This window comes from Cyclopterus lumpus, chromosome 21, assembly GCF_009769545.1.
Source record: "Cyclopterus lumpus isolate fCycLum1 chromosome 21, fCycLum1.pri, whole genome shotgun sequence".
NCBI lineage: Eukaryota > Metazoa > Chordata > Actinopteri > Perciformes > Cyclopteridae > Cyclopterus > Cyclopterus lumpus.
The window spans coordinates 2,876,411-2,901,410 of NC_046986.1; the positions used below are offsets into that span (position 1 = coordinate 2,876,411).

The following is a 25,000-nucleotide window of genomic DNA, read 5'->3' on the forward strand; positions in this document are numbered from 1 at the left end:
CTGGTCCTCCTCTGGACCTCCTCTGGACCTCCTCTGGACCTCCTCTGGTCCTCCTCTGGTCCTCCTCCGTGACTCAAGCGATGGTCAGGATGGCGCGCTCCCTCTTCCTCCTCTTCCTCTTCTTCGCGGCCAGTTGTCCCGTGGCGTCGGCGAAGAACATCACGTCCTCTTTGCTCTCGATCTCCCGCTGGAGGAACTGGAGCGCCGCGCTGTTGAAGCCCATCACGTCCTGGGACGCGAGAGGGAGAAACGGGTGTTAAACATTAAAAAACGTCCTTCCTCCTCCGGACGCTCGTCTTCCTCCTCCGGACGCTCGTCTTCCTCCTCCGGACGCCACTCACTCGGATCTCCTGCACTTTGGAGACGGTGTTGCTCCGCAGGTCGTCCACCACGGACAGCAGCATCTGGTTACTGGAGATCGGACCGAAGTGGATCCTGGAAGAACGGAGGTCTACGTTTAGGGGCTCGTTTGATCAATTATCTCGATAGGTGGAGACCGATAGCTCCGGATCAATATTCAGACGATATCAAATGCTTCAAAATAAGATTTCATTAATAAATAATTAAATTAATGACACTTTACCAGGAAAAGACAACACTTAAACAAAATAATATTACCATATCTAAAATCTTACACCATCGCAATATCATTAATATCACTATTAAACAAAAAATATATTTCTGTCCAATTATACAGAATTTAAGGTCATCTTCTTTTTCGTATTATTATTTATAGATAAAGAGTTTATTATTATTATTTATCTTACACCTTCAGATTTCTAAAATAAATAATGTATTTTGAGATTTGTTATATTTAATATAGTTTACATTTTCCAAAACAATCCATACGTGTAGTTTGGATTTTATTCTAGTTTTTAGTTATTGGACAATAGTAATAAAAGTAAAAAAAATAATTAAAAAAAATGGAGCCAATTGTATTTAAATGGCACCAAAGTGCATAACAAATAGTAAACTTTCATTTACAAATTCTCACATTTTGAGTTTCTCTCAGCTCGTCTGCTGTTTATTATTATTTTGTCTGACAAGCTGCAAGATCACACACACACACACACACACACACACACTCACACTCACACTCACACTCACACTCACACTCACACTCACACTCACACTCACACTCACACACACACTTACTTGAGGAGGAAAAACAGGCAGCGGCACACCAGCTCCACCTCCAGGCCCTGCTGGATGTAGCTGTTGAACAGCGTCAGCAGCTGGGGGACGTAGGGGAACGGCAGCACCAGCAGGGAGACCTCCAGCTCACTGCGGGACAGAACCAACAACCCGCCGGACGGTTAGTACGCAACGCGGCCGCGGCCACGAGCTTCATGGGGTTAGCGTCCCGTCTCACCTGGATCGGACCTTCTTTATGACGTCCAGAACGTAGCGGGACGGCTGCAGGAGGAACAAAGACACCACATCAAAACACTTTCTAGCCTCATTAATATTATTATTATTATAATAATAATAATACTCACTGAAATGTTCCCCAACGCGGCGAGGATGGGGTTCGGCTTCGGCAGAGGAAGCTGCAAAAAAAACAACGTTGTCCGTTTGTTAAAAGTGCGTTTTCATGAATCGTAAAAAAACCACTCGTAAACAACAACAACAACAACAACAGAGAGGAAGAAACAAGCGGCTTCGAGGCTCGACCTTGTTCACCGCCGTCATGCTGGCGTATTTGTGCTCCTCCAGCTTCCCGAATTCCTCTTTGTAAAGTTCCAGAGCCTCCATGATGCGCTCGGCCTGCAAAACAAACAAACAAACAAACAAACTCCATGACGTCAAACTCAACATTGTTTTTTTAATGTAAATAAGAACGATATCCGTGCACGGACTCACAGCTTTGACCGTGTCCACGGTCTTCTTGGCGGCCGGCGCTGCTTCTCCTTGAGTCTCTCCGGGAACCTGAGGAGGAAATGTTGTTGTTGTTGTTGTTGTTGTTGGGCAATATCATGTTTTAATTTCCTTAAATTCAGCTAATTAACCAAGTTCCATGTTGTTTAAGTGGTACTGAACATGATGTTTTAAGTGAACCGTTTTTTAAGTTAATGCGCCATTAAATGTACAACAAATAATAATAAATGTGGGCATTAATTAATTGATAAAATGTGACAAATGTATCGTTTAATTTAATTATGTATTTATTAACCCATCTTCCTTTTTATTCATTTATTTTTCCCAAATTAATTTCATACAAAAATTATTAATAATAAACAACTTACATAAATAAATGGGAAAATTAAAATGGGAACCAATATAAATAAAGAATTGCTACAAAGCTAAATAAATAAATCTAAATTAATTCCCTGTTTATTTAAAAATCTAATTTCCGGTACGAGTCATTTATTTAAACTTTTATCCTCCATAAAAATGAAAAGGTTTCTTTATGTAAACAAATGTCGATTGTATGCTCGGAAATCTAAACAAACAAGTGATTGGACTGATGCAGCTTCAGTAATGGAAGATAACAGTTAAAACACTTGAAATACTCTTTATCATCCAAGTAAAAGTAACGTAAAGTGTAGAAGAACTCACCACAGGAGCTTCTTCTTTGCCAATGCTCTCCTCGAACTCGGCTTCTCGCTCCTGTAAACACATAAACGGGGTCGTTGAGAGGCACACCAATGAGCTGCGAGTAAACGGCGCTCTGCCTCTCGGGGCCCCGCCCCCTCACCGTCTCGCGCTCCTCCTCCAGGATGATTGGCTCCCTCGTCCTCTCCCACAGACGGAGGGATTTGTCGTGAGACGCCGACACAATGTGGTCGCCGCTCGGACTGATGGCGAGACACCAGACCTCCCGGTGATGGCCCTGTGGAGACGGAGCACAACGATGTTATCTCGACATTATCACTTTACGATATTATCACTTTACGATATTATCACTTTACGATGTTATCACGATATTATCACTTTACGATATTATCACGACATTATCACTTTACAATGTTATCACGATATTATCACTTTACAATGTTATCACGATATTATCACTTTACAATGTTATCACGATATTATCACTTTACAATGTTATCATGATATTATCACTTTACGATATTATCACTTTACAATGTTATCATGATATTATCACTTTACAATGTTATCACGATATTATCACTTTACAATGTTATCATGATATTATCACTTTACAATGTTATCACTTTACAATGTTATCATGATATTATCACTTTACGATATTATCACTTTACAATATTATCACGATATTATCACTTTACAATATTATCACGATATTATCACTTTACGATATTATCACGATATTATCACTTTACGATATTATCACAACATTATCACTTTACAATGTTATCACTTTACGATGTTATCACGTTACGATATTATCACTTTACGATATTATCACAACATTATCACTTTACAATGTTATCACTTTACGATATTATCACGACATTATCACTTTACAATATTATCACTTTACGATGTTATCACGTTACGATATTATCACTTTACGATATTATCACAACATTATCACTTTACAATATTATCACTTCACGATGTTATCACGATATTATCACTTTACGATATTATCACGACATCATCACTTCACGATATCACGGTATTATCACTTTACGATATTATCACTTTACGATGTTATCACGTTACGATATTATCACTTTACGATATTATCACTTTACGATGTTATCACGTTACGATATTATCACGTTACGATGTTATCACGTTACGATATTATCACTTTACGATATTATCACAACATTATCACTTTACAATATTATCACTTTACGATGTTATCACGATATTATCACTTTACGATATTATCACGACATCATCACTTCACGATATCACGGTATTATCACTTTACGATATTATCACATTACCACTTTACAATATTATCACTTTACGATGTTATCACGATATTATCACGACATTATCACTTTACGACTATCACTTTACGATATTATCACTTTACGATATCAAGATATTATCACTTTACGATATCACGATATTATCACTTTACGATGTTTTCACGATATATTATTACTACATTATCACTTTACGATATTATCACGTTACGATATCACGATATTATCACTTTACGATATCGCTTTACGATATTATCACGATATTGTCACGTTACGATATTATCACGTTTAATATTTAACGTTGCGATATTATCACGATGCGTGTAATCACGATACGATATAACCATAAGATATTATTTCGATATATTATGTTACGATATTATGCCAATGCGATATTATCGCATTTTAAACATTACGATAACCCTTTTTTTCCAAATTGCAAATCATGCATTTTGTCAACATCCGTTTTTATCTAATAAGATAAAAGTTTTCTCTTTTTTTAAATGGCAGAAAAATACAGTTAAGAGTTAACGAGCCACCGTAACGACGCCAGTGATGCAGAAGTCATTCTCCACCAACGTGGGTTTGGACTCGTGTTTGATGAATCTGGTTTGAATCTGAACAAACGAGGCGAGGTCAGAGTTTCATTTCGAGGCAGCCGGCCAGAGGACCGCACACATGAAGAGGGAGGCAGCGTCACCTCGAGCGTCTGGATGTGCTCAAACTTGTCGGCGTCCCACTGTTTGATCTTCTTGTCCTTCCCTGCTGTGAAGAACAGATGAGTCTTGGGGACGAACTGGAGGAACATGACGCTGCAAGGGAGGAAACGCAACAGATGAAGTCACAGCTAGAAAATTAGTAGATTATTATTATTATTATTTTTTTTTTTTAATGTTCCAATGAACTCATGACATGTCTGGTTTTCGGGGTCCGGCCCGCGTTGCCGGGGGTTACCTGTCGTCGTGAGCAAACATGGAGCGGTGACAGTCGCCGAAATCCAAACCCCAGATCTTTACGTTCCGGTCGGCGGAGCCGGTGGCGATCAGCGTGCTGTCCTGATGAGGAGGAACACAAAGGAGGTCAGGGTCCACCAACGGATGCTTTGACGTCCCCCAACGTCAGAACCACGGCTTGATCAACACAAACGAAACAAATCGACAATGGCAGCACATGTGAAAGGAGCCGCCAGCTCCAGTTAGAGTCGTTTGTCCAGGAAGTTACTACGAGGATCTCCTAAAGTGGTAGTGTTGGTTCTGGTGCCCCCTGTGGACTAAAGTGGTAGTGGTGGTTCTGGTGCCCCCTGTGGACTAAAGTGGTAGTGTTGGTTCTGGTGCCCCCTGTGGACTAAAGTGGTAGTGTTGGTTCTGGTGCCCCCTGTGGACTAAAGTGGTAGTGTTGGTTCTGGTGCCCCCTGTGGTCTAAAGTGGTAGTGTTGGTTCTGGTGCCCCCTGTGGACTAAAGTGGTAGTGTTGGTTCTGGAGCCCCCTGTGGACTATAGTGGTAGTGTTGGTTCTGGTGCCCCCTGTGGACTAAAGTGGTAGTGTTGGTTCTGATGCCCCCTGTGGACTAAAGTGGTAGTGTAGGTTCTGGTAAACCCTGTGGACTAAAGTGGTAGTGTTGGTTCTGGTGCCCCCTGTGGACTAAAGTGGTAGTGTTGGTTCTGATGCCCCCTGTGGACTAAAGTGGTAGTGTAGGTTCTGGTAAACCCTGTGGACTAAAGTGGTAGTGTTGGTTCTGGTGCCCCCTGTGGACTAAAGTGGTAGTGTTGGTTCTGGTGCCCCCTGTGGACTAAAGTGGTAGTGTTGGTTCTGATGCCCCCTGTGGACTAAAGTGGTAGTGTTGGTTCTGGTGCCCCCTGTGGACTAAAGTGGTAGTGTTGGTTCTGGTGCCCCCTGTGGACTAAAGTGGTAGTGTTGGTTCTGGTGCCCCCTGTGGACTAAAGTGATAGTGTTGGTTCTGATGCCCCCTGTGGACTAAAGTGGTAGTGCATCAGGGTCCCTTTCGAAAACCTCTGAGTCTACTGCAGCAGGGTCTGACAGTCTGCTCCTCTCAGTCCTGATGGAGGTCTATAGGAGACCAGGACTACACTGGGACTGGATCAGGACCCGTTAAAAGCGAGTACTCACGTGTGAGATGTCCAGGCAGAGAACCGGCAGCTTGTGTCCGTACAGAGACAAGAAGAACTGGCAGACGGAGAAGAAACGTGGAGTTAGACCAGAGGCTACGTCACCATTGAAGGAGCGGCTCCGCCCACAGCAGCATCCCCCTACAGGTGGTGCCGGGTACCTTCAGGGAGTCCGTGTAGAACACCTTGACGGTGCAGTCCAGCAGGGAGACGGCCAGCAGCCTGTGGTCCGGAGAGAACTTCACACACAGGACGTCTTCCTCCAGCTGCAGCGTGCGCGTGTGCTTCACCGTCAGCCTCCTACACACACACACACACACACACACACACACACACACACACACACACACACACACACACACACACACACACACACACACACACACACACACACACACACACACACACACACACACACACACACACACACACACACACACACACACACACACACACACACACACACACACACACACACACACACACACACACACACACACACACACACACACAGTGAGTAACATCATTACCCAGAAATTCTGAGAAATAAATCAATAAAATAAATTCATCAAAATAAAAATTTAAAATGGAAAATTAAATATTATAAATACATCAAAATAAATTCATGAAAAATAAAAGCATATGGAAACACAAATAAATAAATATAAAAATACTAATAAGTATAAATAAAATGTAAATACATAGAAATGCACATTAAATTGCATATTTTCCCTGATCAGAGATAAAAATCAGACCAAATACAGTAAAAATCTTCTATTAATAATATTATATTATTTAGGCGTAGAGCTCATTTTAAACATACTAATGCAGCTTAAAGTGTTAAAGTGCTGTAAATATTTTTTTTAAAAAGATGAAAACCTTCCATTTACAGATAAAATAAATAATAAAAGCAGGAATAAATCATTTATTTCACACGTACATTTTTAGTGGTCTCGAATTTCAACAAATAAATAAGAGCTGCAAAACATTTTATATTTAGAAGAGTAAAGACACTTTAAAAGTAGTCTGATGTGACTTGAGATCATTTATTTCTTATATCTGATGTATGAATAAAAGTGAAGACGTACTTCTGTCCAGTCGATTCGTCTTTGATCAGCTCGAAGTCCCAGAACTTCACCGTCTTGTCTGCACTTCCTGTGACAATCCCCCTCTGCAGGAACACACACACACACACACACACACACACACACACGCACGCACGCACACACACAGACACAGACACAGACACACACACACACACACACAGTGAGTAACATCATTACCCAGAAATTTTGAGAAATAAATCAATAAAATAAATTCATCAAAATAAAAATTTAAAATGGACAATTAAATATTATAAATACATCAAAATAAATTCATGAAAAATAAAAGTATATGGAAACACAAATAAATAAATATAAAAATACAAATAAATATAAATAAAATGATGTAAATACATAGAAATGTTAATAAAAAGATAGAAATAGATAATAAATAAATGTAAATGATTAAATAATATAAAACCCTTAAAATAAAAAGCACAATTAAGTGTTAAGGGAAAAGGAACCCGGGTTGGACCGGTGGTCTGGTCTACCTGGTCCGGGGCCAGGCACACGGACCACAGGGATCCTTTGTGGGCGTCGACCGTCTCCAGGAGGCTTCCTGAGGCCAACTCGAAGATCTGCAGCTTCCCACTCTGACGGGGGGAAAAAAACAAATATTAAATATTCTTTAAAAAAAAAAATTCTCTCAACGCGCTATACGTCAATATGTCGGCCATCTTGTGAAGTGTTCCTTCACGCCTTGATTGAAGTTCCACATACCTTCGTCCCCAGGATGATCTGCCGGTCCCCGGGCACGAAGAGCGAGCACAGGGCGTACTCGCAGGCCATGGTGCGGATCACCTGCAGCGTGGACCGGTTCCAGACCTTCACCGTGTCCCCGGAGGCGGAGAGGACGGCCATGTTGTCGGAGCTGAAGGCCAGCGTGCGCACGTCGGTGCGGTGGCCGGCGAGCGTGATGCGCGCCGTCTTGTTGGCGTCGGGCTTCCCGTCCGAAGGCTTCAGGCTGTAGGTCTCGATGGTGTTGTTCTGCAGCAGCAGCGCCACCTTCAGCTCGCCGCTCGCGCACGACAGGCAGTCCACCCACCTGGAGAGGAGGAGTTAGGAGGGAGGAGGGAGGAGTTAGGAGGGAGGAAGGGGGGTCTCGAGGTCGCGCTACGTTTGGCTCCACGCTCACCTGATCTTGGCCGAGGCTTTGATGTGCGTCAGTCGGACGATCTCGTCCTGCAGCGACCACTCCACGACAGGCTCCTCCTCCATAGGCTCCGCCTCCTTAGCCGCCTCCTTAGCCCTACAGAGAGTGGCGGCCACACGGTAAACATCAGCGGGAGGCGACTCAACACGCAACGCTTCTGAATGACCAGCAGAGAAACGAGCGGCTTTACTTCGCCGCCTTCTTTTGGGCTTTCTTCGTCTTCTTGGTCCTCCTCTTCTGCACCTCCTCCTCCGACAGCACGGCGAAGAGCTCCAGGACCGAGTCGTTGCCCTGAAGGAGGACGAGAGGAGGCGATAGTTTAATTATGATACTACTATTATGATGATGATGATGATGATGATGATGAGGAGAGGCTTCAACACTCACATGGCAGGCGAGGACTCGGGCCTTGGCGTCCGCGGCCAGCGACACGACTCGGTCTCGGGCTTCTCTCAGGATGGAACCGGCTTTCTGACAGCTCAGGATCCGCTGAGGACGAACATTAATGAATATTAATGAATATTAATGTGGAGACGATCATTATACAAGGTTGTGTCCAACAGATATATTCTTTAATAATTTTATATATATATATATATATATATATATATATATATATATATATATATATATATATATATATATACACATACATGTTTCTCAAAGAATACTTTAACTCTCGTACCTCCTCAGGACTTTCATCCACCTCTTCCTCCTCGTCTTCATCCAGCAGAGACTTCTCCTTCTTCACTTTGGGTTCTCCTTCAGTTTTCTCCTGGTGAGACACACACACACACACACACACACACACTTTGTTACCACGTCTGATGCTAAATCATTTCACTATATATATATATATATATATATATATATATATATATATATATATATATATATATATATATATATATATATATATATATATATATGGATGTTTTATCCTCACCTCCTGCAGGTAGTTGATGTCCCAGGCTCTGAGCTCACTGTCTGCAGAGCCTGTTAGCAGCCTGTTCTCCTGGTTCAGCAGCACCATGCCCCACACCTAGCACACACACACGCGCACACACACACACACACACACACGTCACATGGCTTCATCCAGGGAGGTCTGATTGGACAGAATATTAAAAGCCACCAGACTCCATTGACAAAGACACAGGAGTTCCTGCCGTTAATTTGCGTTATTGTGCGACTCTGGTGTTTTAAAGGGTTAATTCAGAGTCACACAATAACACAAAGAACACTGCCGTGTTAATTAATAAAACTGTTTTTCTCAATGGAGTCTGGGGGGCTTTAAAGACCGGTTGTTCCCCGTCAGACAGTAAAGAGGTGAAGACATTCTAAATAAAGCGTTCATAGATGCTTCTAGGAGTGACTTGTAAACATCTCCTGTGGCAACACACGGCCTGTGGAGAAGAACCTCATGCCCCCCCCGTCCCTCCACCCGGACCCCCCTCACCTCGCTGCGATGGCCCACCAGGGTCTTGAAGCAGTGCTGCGTGTCGAGGTCCCACCACTTCACGAAGCTGTCCTTGGAGCTGAAACACAACGTCTTGTTTTAAACAGCGTTGAGCATAAACGGGTTTTTATTGTTATTAAAGAGGTTAGCGGCAGAAAAAACACAATTAAATAATATGTTAGAATTTATATACGTTTATATTCTTCTTATCTTTTTTTTTTCTTAGATAAATCTCTCAAGAATTTCCTCGGCATTAATAAAGTTTTATTGGATATCATTTTGCTTTATTTTATTTAGTTTTGTCCTGTCTTTATTTTGCATTATTTTATATTTTGCTTTATTTTATTTAGTTTTGTCCTATTTTTATTTTGCTTTATTTTACATTATTTTGCTTTATTTTATATTTGTTTTATTTAGTTTTGTTTTCTTTTTATTTAGCTTTATTTTATATTATTTTATTTAGTTTTGTCCTATTTTTATTTTGCTTTACCTTACATTATTTTTGCTTTAGCTTATATTATTTTGCTTTATTTTATATTATTTTATTTAGTTTTGTCCTATTTTTATTTTGCTTTATTTTACATTATTTTGCTTTATTTTATATTTGTTTTATTTAGTTTTGTCCTATTTTTATTTTGCTTTATTTTATACTATTTTGCTTTTTTTTTTACAATTGTTATATTTAGTTTTGTTTTCTTTTTATTTTGCTTTATTTTATATTATTTTATTTAGTTTTGTCCTATTTTTATTTTGCTTTACCTTACATTATTTTTGCTTTATCTTATATTATTTTGCTTTATCTTATATTATTTTGCTTTATCTTATATTATTTTGCTTTATTTTAAATTATTTTGCTTTATTTTATATTATTTTATTTGGTTTTGTCCTATTTTTATTTTGCTTTACCTTACATTATTTTTGCTTTATCTTATTTTGCTTTATCTTATATTATTTTGCTTTACTTTTATATTATTTTGCTTCATTTTATTTGTATCCATCTAACTGCTTAATACTGTGTGTCGCTGCAGTTAGAGACGAGTCACCTGGTGACCAGCAGGTTCCGGTCCTTGAGGAACAAAACCTGAGTGACGACGTCTTTGTGGCCCCGGAGCCGGTAGAGGCCGGACTCGTTGATGATGTCCCACACGATCACGTCCGTGTCCTGGAGAGGGAATGAAGATAATGAAGATAATAAAGATTCATAAACTCATGGAACAGCAGCTCAGACTGCATTAAAATGACATTTTATTTCCCTCACCCTGGAGCCGGTGGCGAGCCGAGCGCCGAGCGCGTCGTAGCGCATGGCGCTGACGGCCGACTTGTGGCCGTTGAAGGACACGGCGCTCTCGCCGCTCAGCAGGCTGAAGATGCGCACGGCGCCGTCCTCGTAACCCACGGCGACGTGGACGCCGTCCGGCGACGGGCAGAGGAAGGTGACCTCGTGCTTCTGGCCCGGCAGGATCATGACCTGGAGAGAGAGAGAGACGAAAGAACGACTTGGAGAGACCTGAACGCGGCAAAAAAAAGATGGAAAAGAAAGAAAGAAGTCTCACCTTCTCTCCTTTCCGGACGTCCCAGATGAACACGTGTTCGCACGCGGCCACGGCGACGTGGCGCCCGCGCTCCCCGCCGCGCAGGGTCACGTACGCCATGTTGGCCTTCTGGCCGCCGATCACGCCGAACACGGCGCTGGCGGCGTAGCGCAGGTACTGCTTGGTCAACCCCATGACGGGAGAAGGTGGGTCCACGAGAGGGGAGGCTTTAAAATCAATAATAATAATAATAATAATTACCATTTGAATTATTTTAAGAGTTGACGGACTCGTTTCTGTCCGTGGAGGTCGGGTGTGAAAGATATCGATGACGTCATCACCGACGGGCTCCGAAATTATGACTCATTGATCATGAAATCATAAAAAACAGCCAGCGGTGATTAATATTTACATTATATTCAGAGTTTAAGTAATAAATAATAATATACGATTAATCAATTATTTTGTCAATTATTCTAATAACCAATTGATCCGTTTTTTAAGTAAAAAAATCGTGGTTGTGACCAAAAGTATTTTTATTATATATATATATATATACACACACGACCACATACTATAATAGATGTGTTTTTTATATTTGTAATATTTTCACTATTAATGTAACTAGTGGACATTTTTCAGCGCACTGACTGTTCTTTTAGTTTTTAAGTTATCTAACAGCTAAACTGATATAATTTACATTATTATGTAATACGACACAATAACATAATGTTAACTATGTTACTGACATTATTAATGTGTAAAGCATATTTAATTCTTAATTATGATGTACTTGTACTTTCTATTTCTTGCTACTTTATAATTCTACCCCACTATATGTATTTGACAGCTCAGATACCCCAGTTAGTTGAATTATGTTGTTTATTAACAATTTAGATCAAACTACTGCAGTACTTTTACTTTTAACATAGTATTTCTACACTATAGTATTACTACGTTTACTAAAGTGAAACATCTGAATGCTTCTTACACCTGTGATCATAATGAATACTGATCAATATGATTTATTTTGCATTAAAGTTAATTTAAAAACGTGTCAACGATGGTCCACAGAGAGATTTAACAGTTTCAAGCTGTGACCAGAGCATTAATATTATCATTTCATTTGTAACACCGTGTTTCTGCGACTAATACTCGTTTATTCTGCTTTTAAATAATCGATAATCAACCTTAAATGTTTACTTTTAGCCCATTTCCAGCTACGTGAAAAGCATGCTAGTCTATATAGTCAGAAGAGCGTTTGTTTCTTCACACGTTCTAGCCCGCGCGGGCGGGGTTACGAGATCCCAGCGCTCGCATTCAGTCCGTACGCGTGAAACGCCGCCCGCGCGCCCAACGCCGTACAACGAATCGAGTGACACGCCGCTGCTTCCCGAACACACGTGGTGAAGTTCCTGCGTAAACGTAGCCCGTAAAGTCCCACACAACGTAGATTTACGTACGTATTTATATTATATATATATTTAACGTAAAGTTAACGTGTCTTTATTTAGCGTAACGTAGTTTAATAGTCGGTTATTTTCTCTTCTTACCTCAGAGACGCGGTCGCGAGCTTCGCTTGTGTTTAACTGCTGATTCAGACCAGACGAGTCGATCGCACGCACGTCGATACCAACGCTCTGTATTTGTTTACTTAAGTAAAAGTACTAATACCACACTGTAAAAATACTCTGTTACGAGGCAAAGTCATGCAAAAATAAGTTTATTCAGGAACATAAAGTATTAAATTATAATATTATATTATTATATATTACATAATTAAGCTATTATTACTTATGCATTAGTTTAAAAGCATAATTGTGCTGTTGTAGTTGGTCGAGATTTTAATATGGATTAATCTGATTATTTTCCAGTTTTGTCCAAATAATAGTTCACATTATTGCTAATTATTACAATAATTTATAGGAAAAGCAGCAAATCATAGTAAATATGTGTGAAACTGGAACCATTGAATGTTTTTTTAGATGAAAAATGATTATTTAAAAAGTAATTTATCGTTTGAACTGTACATTTATTTGTATTCATTTATTCAACTTGTGATGAGATTAAAAAATAAATTGTTCAGTGTCTCCTGCAAGGCAATACCAATAATGCACACAGAAAAATAAAACACAATTGAATATTAAAAGAAAAGAACACGTCACAGAATCATAAAATGTAAATAGTTTTAAAAACAGTCAGATGTGCCTCCTCATTTTAAGTATTTATGTCATATAACTGCATTCTGAGAATCCAGCTCCTGAATATTCAGGTGATTTTGTATTTTTTGGTTTTTCTTCGCTTGATTGTTTTCTCTCTGTTGCTTTTGTCTGCAATGAACCTGAACAGCCAATGCGGAAGTGTTTTTAAGCGTATTAGTCAGCTGATTAGAAGCTGAGGGAAAAAGATGCGTCAAGTGGAATAGGAATAACAGGACCAATACCGGAAGTTTGCTTGTGTGTGTGTTCCTACAAAATAAAAGAATCGGAATCAGGTTTATTGACAAGTAAGTTTTCACGTCCAAGGAGTTTTCTTTTGGTGAATTGGTGCGTAACAATGGAAAAAAGCAAGAGAAACAGAAATAAATTAAAATGTTTTAAATAGCCACAATTAAAAACACAACTGTTATTTGAAACATTCGACATGCATTCATGCTTTTTTTTTTATTGTGCACATTAATTAAAATATGTTTGTGAAGAGATTTTCAATACGTCTCAAATTTGGACACACACATTTCATATTTCATAATTCCTTTTGCACACACCACCTATGTTTACAGGCCTACATACTGTACTTTCTCTGCTGTATTTTTAAAAATAGATTTGTACTCTTTGCACTATTGTTCAGTTAGTTAATTGAATATTCCATTTTCTTTTTATATAGTGTGCATTTTTTATTTAATATTACTGTATCTATCTATCTATCTATCTATCATTGCACAATAAATTAAGCGTGTAAAACAAAACCTTTATTCTGAAATCCTCAACCGGATGTCGCGTCCGTTCCTGCAGCCAGCTTGACGCTGCAGCGAGAAGCCCCCGTAGCTCACTGGCTAAACGTGTAAACTCGACTAATTGACCCCTTTAAACTGCATTTCGACCGTTTCGCGACCACTTGGCTCGTTGACATGAGCTCCCGGGACGACGGGACCGTCTCCTGAGGCCGCACGCTGTCGTGTCTGCATCTGTTCTTCATTTTTAAGTTTCTATCTGTCTGCAGGAAGCGCAGCAGGAGAGGTGGGTGACAGTTTACTGCTGATTGTGCGATAAAAAAGGGTCGAAATGCGGCTTTAGACGCGATGTAAAGCGGGTGTTGTGACCCTGGACCGTGGAGGATGTGTCTGTGAAGAGGAAGGAGTTCTTTATGACAGCAGCTTCTGGCTTTAGTCGTTATTTTGGATGTGTTTTGGTTTAATTTAATGATATGCAGCTGCACAGTGGATAATAAAAAAAATATATATATATATATATATACACACACACACACACATATACAAATATATGTAGATTATTCCCTTTAAAATAATCTCAGGCTCAATATAATCAGTTTAGGGGGAAGAAAAGCAGCAAATAATGTAATTTGAGAAAAATTATCTACATTGTTTGTATTTATTGAATTTCACTGCATTTCTAATGATAGAACAGAGAAAAAAGTGGCACATTATCTTATTTCTTTCATCAACTTTTTTCATTTAATTATTTATTATATAATATACATTATATTTCTAATTATAAAAGCCAGAAAAAGCTGGAGAGACTTTTTTTTTTTTTTAATACTATAAATGAACCATTTTACGTAAAAATAAATAAAGTTGATCTAGAAGCAAGAAAGAGCTGGAAACTCATTGTTGTTGTTTGATAAATTACTACTTAAATTATTTAAGGTTTAAATAATCAAAATGAGAGGAACCCGGGTCATTCAGACAGAAGAGAGAGACCTCCATCATGGACTCCTGAGTGAAGTTGTAACCCGAGTCTCTCTGTCCTGCTTGGAGGTCCAGCGTCAGACCCTCTAGAGCCCGGAGGCGGGATGGACCCCCTGGGCGCTCGCTCCCAGTTCGTGGACATCCAGACTCTCCCCACGTGGCAGCAGCAGCTGGGCGAGGGGGGCGGAGACCCGGACCCGGACCTGGACCTGAGCGACAGCCTGCAGGGCTTCCCCTCGCCCTTCCCCTTCAGACCGGACATCAACCGCAAGATCATCCTCTTGTGAGTCCCCTTTGCGTTTCCTCATGTTGCTGTGAGGCACTAGTGCAGTCCTGGTCCTCTATAGACCTCAGTGTAGTCCTGGTCCTCTATAGACCTCAGTGTAGTCCTGGTCCTCTATATACCTCAGTGCAATCCTGGTCCTCTATAGACCTCAGTGCAGTCCTGGTCCTCTATAGACCTCAGTGTAGTCCTGGTCCTCTATATACCTCAGTGTAGTCCTGGTCCTCTATAGACCTCAGTGCAGTCCTGGTCCTCTATAGACCTCAGTGTAGTCCTGGTCCTCTATAGACCTCAGTGTAGTCCTGGTCCTCTATAGACCTCCATCAGTGAACAGGGAAGATGGTCTGGTTCTATCTATTTATATCTATCAATCTAAATCTCAATCTATAAATAATTAATGTGTGAAGCCACAAATCCTCATTTCATACAGAATTAGATGTTCTGCTTACTGGAGCCCCCCCCCCCCCCTCCTCATAAATCCTCTGTGCAGGGTCACATGACCACCACAAGTCTTTTCTCTGAGAGGTTCTTGTTGTGTGCACATTCCTGCTGCGCTAACGTGACCGAGCGCCGGTCCTCCTGGTTTTTAGGTGTCGGCCGATTCCTTCATTCGCTCATTAACACGTTTTATTTCATCTCAATATTTGTTCGTCATCCATATTTACAAAATATATATATATATATAAATATATATATTTATAAATATATACGTATATTTATACATAAATATATTTATAAATAAATATATATATATAAAAATATATATATTTATAAATATATACGAATATTTATACATAAATATATTTATAAATAAATATATATATATATATATATATAAATATATATATATTTATAAATATATATGTATATTTATACATAAATATATTTATAATTAAATATATATATATATATATATATATATATATATATATATTTATTTATAAATAACGACAGAATAACCTGAACTCCAGCTGCTCTATTATTAGAAACAGGTGGAGGTGGAGTGTCTTGTTGTTGTTGACGTAGCTCAGTCGCATGTTGTCATCCAGCTCCACGAGGAGTATTTATAACCTTTAATATCTAGATTCTGATGAAGCTCCTCACTGTGACTCAGAAGAGAGATGGAGGGGCGGAGCCTCTTCTTCTGGCTCCAGCTGCAGAACTTGTGACTGAAAGCTTTCAACACACTTCCTCATTGTTCTTTTCCAAAGGAACGCTATTAATGAAGCTTTTTTACTTTAAATAGATGTCTAAATGTGTGTAGATGAATGTGTCTGTGTGCCGTCACCCAGCTTGGAAACTAAAAAAATACAACGCTTTTCTTTCTACAATAAAATAATTTCATTATTTAAAAGTGACGCTTTGCATGAATTAAACAATTATAACATGTTTTTTTTCTAAAATAAAATAAATTGTATTAATTAAAAGTGATGCTTTGCACAAATACAACAATTATAAAAAAAAATTTCAAAATAAAATAAATGTCATTAATTAAAAGTGATGCAGAAATAAAACAATTATACAATGTTTTTTTTTCTAAAATAAAATAATTTAATTATTTAAAAGTGATGCTTTGCATAAATAAAACAAATATACATTTTTTTTTCTAAATAAAATAATGTCATTATTTAAAAGTGATGCTTTGCATGAATAAAACAACTAATACAATGTTTTTCTTTTGGTAAAATAATTGAATTAATAAAAAGCGATCCATGGCATAAATAAAACAATTCTAAAATAATTTCATTAATATATATATATTTATTCTATTTATTTATATATATATATATATTTATTTATTTATTTATTTATTTTCAGGTTGTCTCATTGAGATTAAGATATTTAAGATACAAGCGAGAGCGAAAACAAGAAATAACCTCAATAAACACAACCAGCAAAAAACAGAAAGAACACGTTAAAGAATAACCAGGAATTCAAAGAAAGAAAGTTACAAGAATCATAAAAACATCCGATATTGAAGCTTTAAAACCTCCTTCGAGCGTAAAACTCTGGTTTTACTGCGTCTGCAAGGAGCAAAGTACCTGAACGCCTCACGTCGTGGAGGTTAAATGTTTCCCTTCCCCTCTCTCTCCAGCTGCGGTGACGTCGCCCTGCTGAACTGCACCGCCATCGTGAACACCAGCAACGAGTCGCTCAGCGACAAGAACCCCGTGTCCGACGGCGTGCACCGGCTGGCGGGACCCGAGCTGCGGGACGAGCTGTTCAAACTCAAAGGTACGAAACCAACAACGACGCCTAGCGCGTGAAGCTCGGCCGCGTTCCAGAAGGAAAACGTCTCTTTAAAGAGTTTCCGTCAAAGTGAATCTCGACGCACGAGTTTTGTTTGTCTTTATTATTATCTGACGAGTCTAATGTTGGTATTTATGTTTAATGTTAATATATGTAAATGAACATAATAACAACAACTTTTTAATTTAAGAATTTTTTTTTTTTGTTCCTTTAGAAAGAGAATGTGTGTTAAGAAATTAAGCAAAATTCAAACATGAATCAATTTAGAAAATGTATAAAAATCGTTTTTGAGAACAATATTGTTTAGATATTCAGATGAATATATATATATATATATATATATATATATATATATATATATATATATATATACATACATGCACATGCACACACACATGCACATACATTTGTTTATTTAGAATTTTATATGTTTACTGTAAATGTTTCTGTTTATTCTTTTCTTTTTACATTAAATGTGTAATAATATTGTTTTAAATAACACATCTTGTGTGTAATAATATTGTTTTAAATAACACATCTTGTATGTAATATTGTTTTAAATAACACATATTGTATGTAATAATATTGTTTTAAATAACACCTTATGTGTAATAATATAGTTTTAAATAACACATCTTATGTGTAATAATATAGTTTTAAATAACACATCTTGTGTGTAATAATATTGTTTTAAATAACACATCTTGTGTGTAATAATATTGTTTTAAATAACACATCTTGTGTGTAATAATATTGTTTTAAATAACACACCTTATGTGTAATAATATTGTTTTAAATAACACCTTATGTGTAATAATATAGTTTTAAATAACACATCTTATGTGTAATAATATTGTTTTAAATAACACATCTTATGTGTAATAATATTGTTTTAAATAACACATCTTGTGTGTAATAATATTGTTTTAAATAACACATCTTATGTGTAATAATATTGTTTTAAATAACACATCTTGTGTGTAATAATATTGTTTTAAATAACACATCTTATGTGTAATAATATAGTTTTAAATAACACATCTTATGTGTAATAATATTGTTTTAAATAACACACCTTATGTGTAATAATATTGTTTTAAATAACACATCTTATGTGTAATAATATTGTTTTAAATAACACATCTTGTATGTAATAATATAGTTTTAAATAACACATCTTGTATGTAATAATATTGTTTTAAATAACACACCTTATGTGTAATAATATTGTTTTAAATAACACACCTTATGTGTAATAATATTGTTTTAAATAACACATCTTGTGTGTAATAATATTGTTTTAAATAACACACCTTATGTGTAATAATATTGTTTTAAATAACACACCTTATGTGTAATAATATTGTTTTAAATAACACATCTTGTATGTAATAATATAGTTTTAAATAACACATCTTGTGTGTAATAATATTGTTTTAAATAACACATCTTGTGTGTAATAATATTGTTTTAAATAACACATCTTATGTGTAATAATATTGTTTTAAATAACACATCTTGTATGTAATAATATAGTTTTAAATAACACATCTTGTGTGTAATAATATTGTTTTAAATAATACATCTTATGTGTAATAATATTGTTTTAAATAACACATCTTGTGTGTAATAATATTGTTTTAAATAACACACCTTATGTGTAATAATATTGTTTTAAATAACACATCTTGTATGTAATAATATAGTTTTAAATAACACATCTTGTAAGTAATAATATTGTTTTAAATAACACCTTATGTGTAATAATATAGTTTTAAATAACACATCTTGTGTGTAATAATATTGTTTTAAATAATACATCTTATGTGTAATAATATTGTTTTAAATAACACATCTTGTGTGTAATAATATTGTTTTAAATAACACATCTTATGTGTAATAATATTGTTTTAAATAACACATCTTATGTGTAATAATATTGTTTTAAATAACACATCTTGTATGTAATAATATTGTTTTAAATAACACATCTTATGTGTAATAATATAGTTTTAAATAACACATCTTGTGTGTAATAATATTGTTTTAAATAACACATCTTATGTGTAATAATATTGTTTTAAATAACACATCTTGTGTGTAATAATATTGTTTTAAATAACACATCTTATGTGTAATAATATTGTTTTAAATAACACATCTTGTGTGTAATAATATTGTTTTAAATAACACATCTTATGTGTAATAATATTGTTTTAAATAACACATCTTGTGTGTAATAATATTGTTTTAAATAACACATCTTATGTGTAATAATATTGTTTTAAATAACACATCTTGTATGTAATAATATTGTTTTAAATAACACATCTTGTGTGTAATAATATTGTTTTAAATAACACATCTTATGTGTAATAATATTGTTTTAAATAACACATCTTATGTGTAATAATATTGTTGTAAATAACACATCTTATGTGTAATAATATAGTTTTAAATAACACATCTTGTATGTAATAATGTTGTTTTCTTCTTATTAATAATGAGCATTGCTTGTGCGCAGGATGCCGCACCGGAGAGGCCAAGCTGACCAAAGGCTTCAGCCTGGCGGCTCGGTTCATCGTGCACACCGTGGGGCCCAAGTACAAAGCCAAGTACCGCACGGCGGCGGAGAGCTCGCTGTTCAGCTGCTACCGGAACACCATGCAGCTCGCCGCGTAAGCACTCCTCGGGGACGGGGTTCAGGGGGTTCAGGGGGTTCAGGGGGTTCAGAGGTTCAGGGGTTCGGGGGTTCAGGGGGTTCAGGGGGTTCAGGGGTTCAGGGGGTTCGGGGGGTTCGGGGTTCGGGGGTTCGGGGGTTCGTGGGTTTCACTTCCACGACGCAGAAAACATTCAAAATGCACATCCTGGTGTTTATTTTACCACTTTGTACAATTATTCTATTTTTATTTGAATGTATTTATATTTTATTTATATTTATTTATTTGTATTTTTATATTTTATTTTTCATTCATTTATTTTGATGTATTTATAATATATTTTTCATTCATTTATTTTGATGTATTTATATTTATTTATTTTGATGAATTTATATTATATTAATTTATTTCTCAGAATTTCTAATAGTGTGTGTGTGTGTGTGTGTGTGTGTGTGTGTGTGTGTGTGTGTGTGTGTGTGTGTGTGTGTGTGTGTGTGTGTGTGTGTGTGTGTGTGTGTGTGTGTGTGCGTTATCTATAAAGCGTATATACGCTTTATAGATAACGCAGCTCTGAATGTGGTTTATAAATCAACCACGGTGGGTTTTGATTGTAGCGGAAGCAAAATACATCAATAAGTTTATATTATAATATTCTTTACATCTATAAAATGAGAAGTACTTTTATAATTCGGTGTGAACGTCGTGGTTCTTGTCTCCTCAGAGAGCAGTCGATGGCGTCTGTTGGCCTCTGTGTGGTGAGCACGGCCAAAAGAGGTTACCCACTGGAGGACGCTACACACATCGCTTTCAGTGAGACGCACACACACACACACACACAGCATTAATTAACTCCTAATTCCTTCAATTGTCTTTGGCGTGTCTCGATGTGTAAAGTGTGTGTTTGTGTGTTTACAGGAACGGTGCGCAGGTTCCTGGAGAACCACGGAAACAACCTGGAGGCGGTGGTGTTCGCCGTGTCGGACTCAGAGGAGGTGTGTGTGTGTGTATGTGTGTGTGTGTGTGTGACTTAAGTCATTAGTCGCAGGATGGGCAACTGGAAACAAGCTTATTTGGAAAGTAATATATAATTATTGTATTTATTTTCTATCTTAGAGTTTTATATTATTTAATCATTTAAATAAAAAAGTTTATCTATTTCTATCTTTTTATTATTCTATTTTTATTTGAATGTATTTATATTTATTTATTTGTATTTTTATATTTTATTTTTCATTCATTTATTTTGATGTATTTATAATATATTTTTCATTCATTTATTTTGATGTATTTATATTTATTTATTTTGATGAATTTATATTTTATTTTTCATTCATTTATTTTGATGTATTTATAATATATTTTTCATTCATTTATTTTGATGTATTTATATTTATTTATTTTGATGAATTTATATTTTATTAATTTATTTCTCATCATTTATAATTGTGTGTGTGTGTGTGTGTGTGTGTGTGTGTGTGTGTGCGCTCTCAGTCGGTGTACAGGAAGCTGCTGCCTCTGTACTACCCTCGCTCTGAGGAAGAGGAGAAGGTCTCTCTGCCCTTCATCCCGGCCGACATCGGCAACACTGAGGGGGAACCCGTCGTCCCCGAGAGGCAGATCCGCATCGCAGAGAAACCAGGAACCCTGGAAGGTACCCAAACATTTTCTTTTATTTATATCTTATTTTTTCTTTTATATATATATATATATATATATATATATATATATATATATATATATATATATATATATATATATATATATATATATTTATTTTATTTTATATATATATAAATAATATATATATATTTATTTTATTTTATATATATATATATATATATATATATATATATATATATATTTATATTTATTTTATTTGATCTTTTTTATTTTATTTTTTTCCCGGCATTAGAGGAGTCACTTAATGTGCTTCATCAGTCTTTTTATTAGACTAGGCATGTCATTAATTATTTTGCTCCGCTCCATCTCTGTTTATCACTCGTCTCACGCTGAGTTTAATTTCTAACTTCAGACCGATGACGACTTTTATTTCAGTTTGAGCCGTAAATTTGGACAATAAAGAGCAATAATGTGAAGCTTTGTTTTTTTTAACTGTTTTTATGGGGTTTTTTTATACGAAATGAGGACCGTTGACTAATTTCGGGGCCCGTTAGTGTGTGTTGTGTGTAGCTCTACCACAGCTCCCAGTAAAGTCAACTAAAGGTTGGTTGGTCTCTGCAGATGATTCTGAAGAGGAGAGCCTGAGGTCGGATCTGGGTCAGGTGGGGAACCACGCCTTCGCCCGGATGGAGGGCGACGTGGACAAACAGCGGAAACAGATCCTGCAGGGCCAGATGTCGGAGGCGGCCATCTTGAAACAACACCAGAGGAAGTAAGAGCCCAAAGAACCCATTCGAAAGTCACTGGAACGTGGAGGGGAGGGGGGGGGGCACATCCTTTTATCAGAGTAAAGTTGTTTTTTATATCTTCTTATTTCTTTCCTCTCCTGCAGTTATGGTCGCTGGCTGTGTCGGGCGAGAGCAGAGGACCTGTCGGACGTCGCTGCACTGAAAGCCTTGTATCAAACCGGTGCGTGTTAATGTGTGTGTGTGTGTGTGTGTGTGTGTGTGTTAATGTGTGTGTGTGTGACACTTCGATCAACTACTTTCTTCCACATCTTTGAACACAACGCCGGTGAGAAACAGCCAGAAGCTTTCTTCGTTTCATTAAATGAAACTCGGCGTGTTATGAGGTGCAGTTTGAGCTCGTGACCAGCAGGGGGCGGTGTTGTTCAACAGTTCAGCTCCCAGTGATGCGGTTGTAGGGGTTAAAGGTCAGTTTGCTCATCACCTCAGATGGGAAATATAGGAAAGACACGACCGGCAAATACATGTTGTTTATGCTTTTGTCAATTTAGAGATTTTAGTCGGTTTTCTTCACTTTTCTTGACGTTTTTCTTTCAGACGAGTGGAAAGAAAACATCGAAAAATACACATTTCAAGGTTTATTAAACTACTCTGTTTATTTGATTGATTCACCAAAAGTCAAGAGTTTTGTTTAACCCAAAAAAAAAACTATATATATATCCAATTGAGAATCATATAAAACGTGTTGCTTAATTTAAGTGATTAATTAATCATCAAAATTAATTTAAGTAACTCAATCAATTATCGACTGGTTGGTTAATTAAATCTCTGGTGATGTTGAACGTGCAGGAAACGACTTTTCATCCGTCCGCTTCTTTTACACAAATGTTTGAATTATATTCTATAAAATGTCTGAATACTGGAGAAAAGTGTGTGTGTGTGTGTCTGTGTGTGTGTGTGTGTGTGTGTGTGTGTGTGTGTGTGTGTGTGTGTGTGTGTGTGTCCGCCCTGTTAACACGGTGTGTCTCCAGGTGTGGACATGTGTGGCAGGACTGTGATGGTTTTGGTTGGACGAAACATCCCAGTGACCCTCATTGATATCGAAAAGGTAACGCAACGGGATACGCATTTCAAAATAAAAGTCTTTGAACTCATGTTTCGTCTTTTTAAATCAATCTGAGATGCCACGTTGTTTGTGTGTGTGTGTTTGTGTGTGTGTTGTGTGTGTGTGTGTGTGTGTGCAGGCGCTGCTGTACTTCATCCACGTCATGGACCACATCACAGTGAAGGAATACGTGATGGTTTACTTCCACACGCTGACCGGCGAGCACAACCACCTGGACTCCGACTTCCTCAAGAACCTCTACGACATCGTGGACGCCAAGTGAGTCTCAAGCTTCACACGTTAAACCACTCTTATTATATTATATAACTATTACCTGGACCTTACCTGGTGTATTACATGTCCCTGCCTCCTCCGCAGGTCTCGTGCTCATAGAACCTGAGTTACACCTTTTTAGTTATGACTTCTTTTTATTTTGCTAACACTGGATGGGACAAAAAGTGAGATAATCTAAACCTTTCCTCCAAATACATTTCATAAATGTGCAACATTTTTCCCATAATTGGACGTGTCATTTTGGATCAAAAGCACCACATGTGGTTAAAAATGACCACAAAGTCGATCACTTTGAAGTCAAATATGAAGCGGAGTTCGCTCTGTTCCCTTTTTGTTTTATTGTTGTGCGTGTGCGTGCGTGCGTGTGCGTGTGTGTGTGTGTGTGTGTGTGTGTGTGTGTGTGTGTGTGTGTGTGTGTGTGTGTGTGTGTGTGTGTGTGTGTGTGTGTGTGTGTGTGTGTGTGTGTGTGTGTGTGTGTGTGTGTGTGTGTGTGTGTGTGTGTGTGTGTGTGTGTGTGTGTGTGTGTGTGTGTGTGTGTGTGTGTGTGTGTGTGTGTGTGTGTGTGTGTGTGTGTGTGTGTGTGTGTGTGTGTGTGTGTGTGTGTGTGTGTGTGTGTGTGTGTGTGTGTGTGTGTGTGTGTGTGTGTGTGTGTGTGTGTGTGTGTGTGTAGCCATTTGTCCAGAACTGCCTATCGAACCGTGAGGCGTTTTCATAAGAAACAAAAGTCTCACTGGCGTTTTATTTCTTTCTTTTGCAACACTAAGTTTTAAATATCTTTTAATCAAAATCCAGAATATAAATATAATGTGTATATATATATATATACACACATATATATATGTATATATATATACATACATATATATATAT

The 25,000-nt window shown here is 37.4% G+C and overlaps 2 protein-coding genes across 4 annotated transcripts in view; one reads left to right on the top strand and one right to left on the bottom strand.

Moving 5' to 3' along the window:
* wdr3 (WD repeat domain 3) overlaps window positions 1-12,857 on the bottom strand; it is a 13,023-nt gene extending 166 nt beyond the window's left edge. The window contains exons 1-26 of one of the 2 annotated variants that reach the window (XM_034562333.1): window positions 12,801-12,857; window positions 11,269-11,474; window positions 10,974-11,183; window positions 10,759-10,877; window positions 9,716-9,794; window positions 9,203-9,298; window positions 8,942-9,031; window positions 8,644-8,745; window positions 8,447-8,547; window positions 8,239-8,340; window positions 7,824-8,148; window positions 7,595-7,696; window positions 7,089-7,171; window positions 6,162-6,300; window positions 6,002-6,058; window positions 4,830-4,930; window positions 4,576-4,687; window positions 2,699-2,833; window positions 2,560-2,610; window positions 1,864-1,929; window positions 1,675-1,767; window positions 1,500-1,550; window positions 1,373-1,416; window positions 1,156-1,284; window positions 342-435; window positions 1-229 (exon numbers count right to left, since the gene is read on the bottom strand). The exon at window positions 1-229 is cut by the window's left edge and continues 166 nt beyond it. In XM_034562333.1, the coding sequence (XP_034418224.1) occupies window positions 74-229; window positions 342-435; window positions 1,156-1,284; window positions 1,373-1,416; window positions 1,500-1,550; window positions 1,675-1,767; window positions 1,864-1,929; window positions 2,560-2,610; window positions 2,699-2,833; window positions 4,576-4,687; window positions 4,830-4,930; window positions 6,002-6,058; window positions 6,162-6,300; window positions 7,089-7,171; window positions 7,595-7,696; window positions 7,824-8,148; window positions 8,239-8,340; window positions 8,447-8,547; window positions 8,644-8,745; window positions 8,942-9,031; window positions 9,203-9,298; window positions 9,716-9,794; window positions 10,759-10,877; window positions 10,974-11,183; window positions 11,269-11,442 (2,811 nt within the window). In that variant the 5' untranslated portion in view covers window positions 11,443-11,474; window positions 12,801-12,857 and the 3' untranslated portion in view covers window positions 1-73. Of the gene's footprint in view, window positions 230-341; window positions 436-1,155; window positions 1,285-1,372; window positions 1,417-1,499; window positions 1,551-1,674; window positions 1,768-1,863; window positions 1,930-2,559; window positions 2,611-2,698; window positions 2,834-4,575; window positions 4,688-4,829; window positions 4,931-6,001; window positions 6,059-6,161; window positions 6,301-7,088; window positions 7,172-7,594; window positions 7,697-7,823; window positions 8,149-8,238; window positions 8,353-8,446; window positions 8,548-8,643; window positions 8,746-8,941; window positions 9,032-9,202; window positions 9,299-9,715; window positions 9,795-10,758; window positions 10,878-10,973; window positions 11,184-11,268; window positions 11,475-12,800 lie in introns of both variants that reach the window. The other variant, XM_034562332.1, reaches the window with a different exon arrangement.
* A 1,387-nt stretch (window positions 12,858-14,244) lies between these two features.
* gdap2 (ganglioside induced differentiation associated protein 2) overlaps window positions 14,245-25,000 on the top strand; it is a 23,816-nt gene continuing 13,060 nt past the window's right edge. Inside the window, exons 1-11 of one of the 2 annotated variants that reach the window (XM_034562139.1) lie at window positions 14,245-14,483; window positions 15,242-15,455; window positions 17,551-17,690; window positions 20,230-20,383; window positions 21,087-21,175; window positions 21,281-21,357; window positions 21,857-22,016; window positions 22,607-22,757; window positions 22,878-22,954; window positions 23,763-23,839; window positions 23,976-24,115. In XM_034562139.1, coding sequence (XP_034418030.1) covers window positions 15,277-15,455; window positions 17,551-17,690; window positions 20,230-20,383; window positions 21,087-21,175; window positions 21,281-21,357; window positions 21,857-22,016; window positions 22,607-22,757; window positions 22,878-22,954; window positions 23,763-23,839; window positions 23,976-24,115 — 1,244 coding nt within the window. In that variant the 5' untranslated portion in view covers window positions 14,245-14,483; window positions 15,242-15,276. The remainder of the gene's footprint in view (window positions 14,484-15,241; window positions 15,456-17,550; window positions 17,691-20,229; window positions 20,384-21,086; window positions 21,176-21,280; window positions 21,358-21,856; window positions 22,017-22,606; window positions 22,758-22,877; window positions 22,955-23,762; window positions 23,840-23,975; window positions 24,116-25,000) is intronic. The other variant, XM_034562140.1, reaches the window with a different exon arrangement.